Here is a 12,500-nt window from a genome sequence, read left to right as displayed (position 1 = left end):
CAAACCATGGTTGATCCTGGTCTGAAAGAACATAGTACCCTTATGGACAGAGCGAGTTTTGACGTACATTCTACCTTATAGCGGTACACTTACGACTTTCTATTGTGATCGGTAGCATTCGCGCTGAACAAAGGAGAAGATCCTGGTTCGACTTCAGGACAAGGACGTGCTAATGTGCACGCTCCGTAAAAATCCATTGAGCCTTTGTTTTAAGATTCATTGAGCCTTTGTTGGCCTTAGCTAGTTGGACGAGTGGTGATCGCAGCGAGGGTTAACAACGCACGTTGCTAGCAACTTTGCTCCAGCTGGGGTTAGGGAGAGCGGAAGGCTAACATCTCTCTAAGAGGAAAATGCGTTTTGCTGCCTACTACCGTATCTCTGTTAACCTGTTAATGTCGCCTAATGTTAAACGATTGTTACTGCCAAGACTTTGTGGTCGAAAGATAAACGTTGGTAATTACTGACTAACGCAAATGACACATTCTTGCAAAAAAAAAAAAAAATCTTTCGTCTTCGGAGATTGTCGACATATTTGAATAAAGATGGCAGAAGATTTGTCATCATCGTTATGAGTAAACTACTCCACCTCCTCCCTTCGTCATCATCATCATCATCACAGCTCTCGAGTCACAATCTCATTTGCATGTCTTATTAGTTGGTCTCATTAGCGTATATGCGAGCGTTTTTGTTATTTTGTTTTCCGTGTTGATTCCGAAAGTGGCTAAATTATACACGAACTTTTGTTTTCTGTTGCATTGAGTGCTTTATCAGAATTTAATTAGGTTTGATATACCTTCCTTTCATACTAAATGCCTCTGTGCTACTTCAGTGTTATGTTATTTGCTTCTTTGTTGTGTAGTGTTTGAACAATTTCACTGTGTTGTTTATACTTCCTTTTTTACTGGTTCTTTGTCAGTTTTCACTGACACTTAATATTTCATTTTCAGTCCTTTGGAAAATACAGTCTTGTTTTTCGGTCTTCCTTTTTATATCTGGTGCTTTGGCAAGATGGCGTCTGTGCTATATATATATATATATATGTGTGTGTGTGTGTGTGTGTGTGTGTGTATACGTATACACACATATGCATATTCTTTCTTCGAAGCTGCGCATGCGTACATGCATGCCAAACGCCCCTGAATGTCTCGCGTCCCTGTTCAGTTTTGCCATGTCTTCCAGATACCTCCCTAATTCAAATACCACCCACTTCTTCATTACCGTCTTCGTCATTATCGGAATTTCCATCTTTCTTTTCAAGTTTTTCGATTTTTTTTTTTTTAGAAAGTACATTCACGATATCATTGAAATGAATTTTCCATTAAGAATCCACCGCTATTCTACCAATTAAGGTGAGAGCCCCGGTCTTCAAGCGGAGGATTTTAATGATCTAACGAGGGTTTATTAAACGATATCTTCTTGTCCTGAATCCGAGTTCATCGTCGAGTGGGGTAAGGATAAGGATTACGGAAGAGAGAGAGAGAGAGAGAGAGAGAGATGAATTTCAGTTGAATGAGAGAGAGAGAGGGAAATTATCTTTTCTCTCTCTCTCTCTCTCTCTCTAAATTCTCTCTCTCTCTCTCGGATGAATTATGGTGGTTCTGTTTCAAAATTCGCACACGTTTTTCTTTTTTGTTAATCTGACAAGTCCATTCTATCAAATAAATCGTATGAATAAAGTTAATTGCCGCAAGGGTGATTTTGAACTCTTTCACGTGTATTAAAAATGCACACCATGGAAAAGACAAAAGAATGTTATAGAGAGCGAATTTTTTGCATTTTTCGTTATATATAGTTTTATTGAATTGATAAATAAAGCGCAGAGTAATGTGGAATATTGGAAATGTTTGTAGAACACAATTTACGCTTCCTGTGAATCCCAGTCATTTATTTGATCTTTATTATTCATTGCTGATATCGTTGTGCTAAATTGATGGTTTTGAAATCCGCATGTCGAGCGCAAGAGTCAGAGTATGTAGTTCTAATAGGAGAATCATATGAATAGGCGTCGTAGCACCTTTGTTTAGCGCATTAGCTATTTTTACTCGAATTGAAAACACAGCAGCAGCTCCCTCTAGTTAATGGCTGTTGCTCTTGGGAGTTGATTCTGCTGATCAGAGAAGAGGAAGTTGTCTGCTGACAAAGGAATTTCGCAAGTTGTCTGATGACCAGTGACGGGCTTTTGGAAATTGCCGTCTTATCGAGGTATTGCATCATTGCCCTCAGTTCACCATTCTCTCGTTACATGAAAGCAGTGAATTGAGAATTGTGAGACGAAAATAAGTGTAAATGATTGTACTCAAGAATAAGTTATATTGGGATTAAATTAGAATTAAGGGCACAATACCCGATAATACGGTACGATTATGTAACAGGTGCACATGATATCAGTTTGCAAGATCAGGAAAACGTATGTAATATGAAGGTCGTTTTGGGCATCGGAAAAGTGTGTTTGATGTTGCTATGTGGCAAAATAAGATTGAAAGATGACTGTGATTTGTGTAAAACCACAAGATGTGTCTTGAGAGGGCAAAACTTGTCGACGAAGGTGATAGCGAGAATTTGGTAAAAATCTCACTGTCTAGTGATTTTACTTATAGATAAGGAAGGAAAAGTAAAAGAGTGTGTTAGCAAGGATAATAAGCCATAGTTATGTTCTGCCTCCGCTAGCAAGCTTTTTCATCTTACAGTGTTGGGAGGAAGAGGTTGCATCTATTCAGAGAAGCCAGTTTTAAAAAAGTCTGTGTTTACAACAGAAGGAGGTTGACGAAAAGAAGCCATAACCAGAAATTTTCGTTTTAGACTACGTAAGTCTTTAGCTCTTTACAGTGGAATGTAAATAATTACTCATGGTCAGTTCTTCTTGGATGATGATGATGATGATGATGATTATTATGATGGCATGAGTCACAAAAATGGTGAAGAAATCCACAATGGTGTAAATGTAAATAGATACAGAAATATATATGCATACGTTTGTATATATATTTCTAATATAAATTTACATGTACACCACCGTGGATTTCTTGACCATTATTATTATTATTATATTATTATTATTATTATTATTATTATTATTATTATTATTATTATTATTATTATTATTATTATTATTATTATTCCGATTCACATCTTAATTTTAAGCCAGCTGGGATGGTGTGGAATACGAAGTATATATCTCGATGCAGAAAATTAAATGAAAAGTTAATGAATAGCAGTTCTTATCGTTGAGGGGAAGTTCCCCATCTTTGTTATCATTAATTGTATTATGCTGAAGATTCGATTTTCATCACTTGAAATGATTAATAATTTTTTTTTTTTTCTTTTTGCGTATGGTAGCCATCTCAAAGAAGCTTTTCTTTCTCTCCCACCGGAACTTTAAGCCTTTCAGCTCCTTGTAAGAGTTGATATTTTGACAGTTACTCTAAAGCGCAGGATCAAAATAAAAGTTCTCTGGCTGAAGAAAGGAATTGAAAAATACCTGAAAATTAATAAAGGTTCTTGTCGGAACGACCCATAAAAAGCATGACGTTGACCTTCATTAAAGTCGATCGTTAATCAGGCGGAGACACCTTGAAGAAGTTTGACAGGTGTCGAAGATAGATTATGGAAACCGGCCTGGGATCTCTCTCTCTCTCTCTCTCTCTCTCTCTCTCTCTCTCTCTCTCTCTCTCTCTCTCTCGGGTGTGTGTATGTGGAGGGGGGCGGGAGGCGGGCGGTATAAGGGATGGAGTTTGACGTATAGTGAACATGAAACAAGCGAGCAAAAATAGTTTTGTAAAGGCCGATACAGGCTGCACCGTCTAATTGTGCTTGCCATAAATGTAATATTAGATTATTTTTGTTCATTTGTTTATACTTGTGAAATTAGACTTTTTTTATTTCATGTGTTAACTGGTATCTATTAAAGTTGTAAGCCATCTAAACATTTATTTGTGTGTATGTATTTTTTTGAGTAAATTACGAAAGGATTGATGAATTTACCTGAATATTTTTGGAACTGCCACTTTTGACAAGGTATATGTGTACGTTTTTATCTTTTCGTAAAAGGATCTGTGTATACGCTACTGATTAGAGGTGCCTCATCTTTAATGCTATCATTTGGCAACTTCCTGAAAAAGGTTTGTTGAGCCTGTGAATAGAGACAAAACATCTCGGTGAAATTGGTCTTTTAAAACCTCCATTGCTGAAGCTTACTAAAGAGTAATTGGATGGATGGTGGCACTTCCAGTCCTTTTCATTGATGGCATTATTAGGTTTCCAGTCCCATGTACTAGTTGGTTACTCATACAAAGGAAAAAGGCTGGGTTGTTCGTTTTATTGCTTTACTACGTTTTGCTTCCATATTCCTTGCTAGATGCCAAACTTGCTTGGCACTTGTGCCTTGCTTTCACTTGGTAAGAAAGGGAGATTGTCCGCTTCTCTGTAAATTTAAAGAAAAATCTGCTTTCCAGTAGTTGAATTCTTTTTTTTTTTTTTTTTATAACAATTGAATGGGGTAATCCAATAGAAAATGGACGGGTTGGTGGAAAATGGAGACGTGCCAATCGAACTAGAACGGAGTAAATAAAAAGTGAATTGAATCTGTCAAAAAAAGACCTTTTAGTAGTTGTATTAGATTTTTGTGGCTTCTTCCGATCTACTTCGAATTATTTCCTTTAAAAGATACGATGCATAATTTCTGTAATTCCATACGCAAGCACAGCTGTAATATGGCATTGAAATTGCATTTGGTATTCCTGTTCTGTGCCCTTATTAAGAAGGTTACCGGCAGTTTAACTTGAGTATATGGTATATGTACTCTAGTGGCTCACTTTGTCGTAGTTTTATTACATGTGATACTGCGTTGTAAGTTGATAAAGTTTATACTGGCCTAAATAATATGGAAGTTGTATTATCAGTGCAATATGATTAATGATGATACGTTGAAGAAACTAATGGAATAGATAAAGTTTAAATTAAGTTTTATTGCGTAAAAAAGATTTACAGATTGATTAGCTGTAGGTCGATGAAGAAACATTGAATAGAATTTACATTGGTAGGAATAAGAGAAATTTGGCTGTCAGATTCGTGAATAGTAATGTTACGACAATAAGTAAAAAAAATTGAAGCAAAATAAGATGGAGGGATAGATGGGGGTATAAATAATGAAAGAACGTATGTGTGGGCCATGTAGATAATTGAGAGAAAAAAGTGTTAAGCATGGCAGAAGAGCGAATAATGAGGCACGTCTTGAGAGAAAAGGAAAAGGGCGGCTGGGGTGTTCAGAAGTTTAACACAAAAGAAGCACCCCTTTCCATTCCTTGTACTGTACCTCCATTCATATTCTCTTTCTTCCATCATCCTTTCCACCCTCACCTACCAATTGATTCAGCTCTTCGTTGGGCGAGTCGGTAGAGCTGTGGACTAGCACTCGCTTGGCCCGAGTTCAAGTCTCCGGCCGGCTGATGAAGAGTTAGAGGAATTTATTTCTGGTGATAGAAATTCATTTCTCGCTATAATGTGGTTCGGGATCTACAATAAGCTGTAGGTCCCGTTACTAAGTAACCAATTGGCTCTTAGCCACGTAAAATAAGTCTAATCCATCGGGCCAGCCCTAGGAGAGCTGTTAATCAGCTCAGTGGTCTGGTAAAACTAAGGTATGCTTAACTTTACCAATTGATTCATAGTGCAACTGCGAGGTTTTCCTCCTGTTACACCTCTCAAACCTTTTTATTATCAATTTTCGTTTAAGCGTTGAATGACATCACAGGTTCCAGCGCTTCGCCTTGAGCCTAAGTCCTATATTCTGTCCAGGGTCTATACAGATATCTAAATAGTGTTCGGGAGGAAAATGAAGTAAGAACGGTCAATAGGTAACATAAAAGGGAGAGGAGCGCTGGATAGAGGAATAAACACAGATAAAGAACTTATTCTGAATTATTTTCATTTGCTTTTTTGAAAACAATGTGAAGACGCAACAAAAAGTTTGGAGAAAATGAAGGGCGGAATAGTGAACTGTCTGGTTTTCAGTAATGGAATTGCTTTGGTGATCTTTTAGGGAGCTGTTAACTGCGTTGCACAGGAATTAATAACCTATAGAGCTAAAGAATGTAGTAGTGATTTCGATTAACATGTGCATAGAAGTATCTCTCTCTCTCTCTCTCTCTCTCTCTCTCTCTCTCTCTCTCTCTCTCTCTCTCTCATGTCTCAAGATCCTAATCAAATTTAGTTGACTTTCATAACTCGCCCGCGTGGTGAGTGAGTCAATGTAAGCACAGTTACGTTGATATTAAAATAAAAATGTTTGGCAGGACATCTTGAGACAGATTTGATATGAGGATAATTAACTGTCCCTGTCTTCACGCTGATAACTAAACTGATACTTCTCGACAACCTTCGCATCACTTGATTACCTGTTTTTTCAAGGGGGCGAACTTCCTGCATTTGCTGAGATGTCGTTTAAAGCGAATGATTATCAAGTCTTAATGAGGACCCGTTTATAAATGAGGATCTCATTGAACTTTTGTTATTGGGGTCTGAAGTCTTGTCCTCTTTGCTTTCACGTTAGTGTTGGTCATTATCTGGGCGATGATGGTATTAACAATTATGACTTGCTTGGTAATACTGTCGAAGTGTTTCTGTTCCCAATGTAAAACTCTTAATTGAAAGCACTCAATACCAAAGGCTGTAGTGACATCCATATACGAGTATACAGTGTGTGTGTGTATATATATATATATATATATATATATATATATATATATATATATATCACACATTACCTGTGTATTGTGTGATAAATGAATCACATACAAAAGTGATAATAATCATATATATATATATATATATATATATATATATATATATATATATATATATATATATATATATAGTATATGGTAATATTTATATAGATAAATAGATATACATACATATATATATACATATGTATATATAATGTATCTATAATATATATATATATATATATATATATATATATATATATATATTATAGATACATTATATATACATATGTATATATATGTATGTATATCTGCATATCTGTATAAATATTACCCTATATATGTGTGTGTGTGTGCACCAGACATTACTTGAGTTTCTGGTATGTATCTTTATAGCTGTATAATGTATTATATAACTTTCTTCTGATAAGATTGACTGTAGAAGTTTGTGTATGCCGGTATTTCGTAAAAGGGATCACCGTAAACATATACAGAATTAAGTATTACACATTTTTTTTAGTGGTATGTTTATAAGTAGCATTTATAGTTACGTTAACTCGACACTTTAGACTTCATTGTTACCATTAAAAATAGAACAAAAATATTTGTGAACAACTAGAAATAATAAACAAATATGTACACTGACTTCAAAATAGGAATGTATGAATTCTAAAATCCAGAGGAGACTCCGGGAACATATTATATATATATATATATATATATATATATATATATATATATATATATATTATATATATATATATATAAAAAAGAGAGAAGAGAGAGAGAGAGAGACTTGGGGAACATTACATGTATATATATATATATATATATATATATATATATATACATATATATATATATATATATATATATATATATATATATATATATATATATATATAGAGAGAGAGAGAGAGAGAGAGAGAGAGAGAGAGAGAGAGAGAGAGAGTGTCAGTAGCCATTTGTAAGCCTATGTATTAATTGGGGTGTATATATACTGTATATATATATATACACTCTTTCACATATTTATTTATCAGTCTTTTCCATTTTGCATTTATGAATCACACATTTCCCTTACTTTTATTTACCCTTTCTCCAAGGTGATGAAAAAGCACTCACCCTTCTTTTCTTTTCCTTGTACAGCTAACTCGGAACCATCCGGATTTCCCTACTTCCGAACGGAGCCGAAAACTAAGGCCGTGGAGATCGACCATACTGCCCTCCTTGTGTGCGACGCCAGAGGCAACCCGGACCCCGAGATCACTTGGTATAAAGACAACCGACCGGTTGACCTCACTAATCCAAGATATTCGGTCCTCAGATCCGGTAAGTACTCTCTAAGTGTTTATTGGAATTTTTTCTTTACTTATATATGTATATATACATACATTTGCATATATAAATATATATATATATATATATATATATATATATATATATATATATATATATATATATATATATATATATATATATATATATATATATATATATATATATATATATATATATATATTTGACATTATATCTACATTATACCTTCGTGTAACTTAAATAAATGTGACAGCCACACACAAACATCAAATTTAAAAACACGCACACACATACACACACACGTGTTACCTATCAAGTTCACGTCAACGAAATACATTCGGTAAAATTCTTTTTCTTTGCAGAAAAAAATCATTATTAGAAAGAATGAGATTACTCATTAAACCAAAGGGTGAAAGCGCCTCTGATATGCTGCTGCTGTTGACAGATTATTTTTCATTTCGGAGAAGGGAAAGAACGGGTGCCTCTTTCGGTCGCCCTTAAAGTATAAAACCATCAATCTTGGATGGAGACACCGGGTCACTTCTTGTTATCTGAGGAGAGAGAGAGAGAGAGAGAGAGAGAGAGAGAGAGAGAGAGAGAGAGAGAGAGAGAGAGAGATCAAGTTCTTTTTAGCTGGGGAAGGGGGGATTCTGGGGAATGATTTGTAAGAGAGAGCGGGGAATTTCTAAATACTGAACATTACTCTATCGAAGTGAAATGGGGAACAACTCTACTGGATAGGCAGAAGTACGCACGTGCACAGTTACAATCACACACACACACACACACACACACACACACACACACACACACAAGTACAAACATAATGAAAAGTACGCCCTCTTGCCATTATATTCCTGTACCTAAAATTAGAATTTACCTCTTGCACATTCTTTTACGCATATAAGGCAATGGAAAGAGATTGCTGGTGAATATTGCAATTGGTTGTTTATTTCACTCCTTCCCATAGTGTGGAATTGCTTTAGATGGGTTTAAGAGTTTAAGGCTATTATGGGGATATCCTGGAAAGAGAGAGAGAGAGAGAGAGAGAGAGAGAGAGAGAGAGAGAGAGAGAGAGAAAGAGAGAGAGAGAGAGAGAGATTAATGCCGATATGATTTGTTTTTGGGGTAAGGCAATGTTTATATACGGTATATTTATATGTATAAATATATATATATATATCTATATATATATATATATATATATATATATATATATATATATATATATATATATATATATGTACATATGTGTGTGTGTGTGTGCATGTGTATGTAATGTCTGTGTATTTATTCATTCTTGAACTCCATCTGCTAGTGTTTCTATCGAAAGCATGTTCCTCTCCTAAACTTTCCCTCACTTTTTCTACGCCATGTAACCCTAACCCATTGCCTCCCTCTCGACCTTCTACCCCTAAGAGGTTTCACCCAAGCCCTCTTTACTCCCTTCGCCTCACTTTCCCTTACCACATCCCCAAACCATCTCATTCTTGACTCTTATGATATCGTCAATCTATCCCAACCAGGCACTTACAATTTCTGAATTTTCCGGTCCTCACGCAGTGAGAACCCCAAAATCCACCTCAGCATCCTGATTTCTGTTCAGTCCCGCTTCTATTCTTCCTTCCTTCTTGTTGCCTATGATTCTGAGTCATACATCATCGTTGGCCTTTATTTTCAGTTTATTTGGCATTCTATTGTCTCAAACTAACCATGCAGCCTCCTTCAAGCTGCTTTTTTCTTGCTTTCAACCTCGGCTTCACGCCCTCCCTCCTGGGTTAAAGTAGATCTCTAATAAATAACCTATCTGCTCCCTGGTTGATGGACACCATTATCCGCATTTACCTTCATACCATTCCATTCAAGGTATTCCTGCCTCTCCTTTACCCCTCTTTGTAGTTCTTCATTGTTTCCCTGACACCCGATCATCTGCATTTTACAATTCCCATAGATTTCCATTCTTATAATCCCTTAACTCATTACATCCATAACCAGTAGAAACAGAAATGGGCCAAGTGTCGATCTTTGTAGAGAAAACCAGCTCGAAATTCAAACATTTGTGTTTTGACACTTATTACTGCTTGGGTTAATTTATTCATCATTGCAATCGACCTAACCAACTTTTCTGGCTTTTCTCTCGTCCTTAAACACCAAAATACTGCCTTCCTTGGTATTCTGTCTAAAGCTTTCCAATTACCTTCTAGCCTCTATGTCTGTACCTGTCTCAGTATAAAGACCGCATCCATCTCTCATCTCTCTCTCTCTCTCTCTCTCTCTCTCTCTCTCTCTCTCTCTCTCTATATCTCTATATATATATATATATATATATATATATATATATATATATATATATATATTGTGTGTGTGTGTATGCAAACGCACTCAAATACTTCTTTTTCCCATTAAAGTGGGTGTTAGCCTTCTGGTTCCCATTGAAATACTACTTGGGATAAGGTTGCTAACCGTTCTGCTGTCTTGAAACCTGACTGCGATCATACAGTTTTAACGTATTGTGTTTATGCGCCTATTCTAACCCTGAATCTAACACGGATCCCCCCTAGGACTGTAAGGCTTATGCGCACACGCATATATATAAAAGTAAATAATGTGTGTTTATGTGTATATATGTATACGTTTGTAGTTTTTGTGTGTAAGGGATATCTTCATGAAAAGAATTGTAATTATGTAAGATACGGTTACGATATTTATCAACTAATATACATACATATATATATATATATATATATATATATATATATATATATATATATATATATATATATATATATATATATATATATATATATATATATATATATTCCAGGATAAAAGGCAGTAAAAGCAATTGCCCGCTTGGCTGCGACGGATGACGATGGATCTGTTCCAGCTCTAAGTTCCAGATCTAATAAATGCATCTGAATTCGACAGGTATATGTATGTATGTATGAGCGTCAACATATTATAATGTGTGTGCGTGAGGTTGCTGTGGTTGTCGTCTGAAAACTTAAGTGACAGTGTGGAATCAATGGTGTCACACGAAAGAGAGATAGAAGTGGACAAAAGTGAGTCGGTGTACATTTCTCGAAAGTGATGAAAAACGAGAGTGGTAATAATGGTGACAGTATCAAGTATGGAAGAAATTCCGGAAAAACTCGGGATTGTAACATGTCATAGAATTGTTGTAAAAGGTTTTTGTTTATTCAGGAAGGTAAAGAAGGTGCCTGCTGCATAGATGGATCAACACGGTACCTATGGGGTTTTTGTGTAACTTGATGAAGTAGCTTTGAGGCTGAGAAACAGTTTCACTCTGGGGTTCACATTTTAATTCGGCGGTTGGATGGTGAATATGCAGTGTAAGAGAGCTGCCTTTTGTTCACTGAAGCTTCATTCCCTCAAGGAAAACGATTTTTTACCCTTAAACTCTACGCATATGCCAAGTCTGCTATGCTTTTTATATTGCTTGAGTCCTGCTTATTTAACACATATAATGTGTGTGTATGCGTGTATACATACAGATACAGAAGTATCTAATATATATGGTTGCAATGTGTATATAGTGTTTTTATAGACCTTTTTATCCTCATAGTGTATCGTTGGATTACAGTAAAAGATTTATTTATATATATATTTATATTTATATATATTATATATATATATACACACATATATATATAACAATAATAGATATGTATATATATATATATATATATATACAGTAGAGAGAGAGAGAGAGAGAGACTTACATGCTTGCATGCATTCATACACAAGCACTGATTGTAATGTTGAAAAAGACCCGCAATGATGTCCCATGACATTAACCTGCAACTGTGGGTGTCGCTGTCTACAGGAATTAAATAGAACTAAATTGAAAGAGATATTAGTAGAAGAGGACCCTCATATCCACTAAGCGCAAAAATGCGTGCAAAGACGTTTGGCGCTTTGGAAGTTTACTGCTCATGGGTGTTATCCACAATTCAGTCGTAAAGTTGAACACTGATAGTGACCCTTGTATGGCTTTTTCTCTGCGCACATAGTTCCTCGTTGGTGGACAGGTCGATATCGAACTCGGCTAGCACTCTGCTGGGCCCGCGTTAGACTCTCCGGCCGGCCAAAGAAGAATTAGAGGAATTTATTTCTGGTGATAGAAATTCATTTCTCGCTATAATGTGGTTCGGATTCCACAATAAGCTGTAGGTCCCGTTGCTCGGTAACCAATTGGTTCTTAGCCACGTAAAATAAGTCTAATCCTTCGGGCCAGACCTAGGAGAGCTGTTAATCAGCTCAGTGGTCTGGTTAAACTAAGGTATACTTTTCTCTGCACTCATTCCATGTTAGGAGAAAAGGCATAATGTTGTCTCTCTCCCCTCCCTCCCTCCCTTACTTCATAGATTAGTTGGTAACTTGTCTAGCTCATGATTTGACGACTCCATGTTTGATTCTCGAACCTGAGGAGGAGGT

At 35.9% G+C, this 12,500-nt stretch overlaps 1 protein-coding gene across 9 annotated transcripts in view; it reads left to right on the top strand.

Annotated features, from left to right (window-relative positions):
• The window catches only part of Lar (tyrosine-protein phosphatase Lar), a 1,190,865-nt gene that overhangs the window by 739,255 nt on the left and 439,110 nt on the right, over positions 1 to 12,500 (top strand). For all 9 annotated transcript variants that reach the window (XM_067129385.1, XM_067129424.1, XM_067129376.1 and 6 more), the window contains one exon: positions 7,872 to 8,054. In XM_067129385.1, the coding sequence (XP_066985486.1) occupies positions 7,872 to 8,054 (183 nt within the window). The remainder of the gene's footprint in view (positions 1 to 7,871; positions 8,055 to 12,500) is intronic.

The sequence above is a fragment of the Macrobrachium rosenbergii genome, chromosome 3 (genome assembly GCF_040412425.1).
Source record: "Macrobrachium rosenbergii isolate ZJJX-2024 chromosome 3, ASM4041242v1, whole genome shotgun sequence".
Lineage (NCBI taxonomy): Eukaryota > Metazoa > Arthropoda > Malacostraca > Decapoda > Palaemonidae > Macrobrachium > Macrobrachium rosenbergii.
The sequence above is the reverse complement of the archived record's forward strand: the minus strand, read 5'-3'. Positions and strand labels throughout refer to the sequence as shown.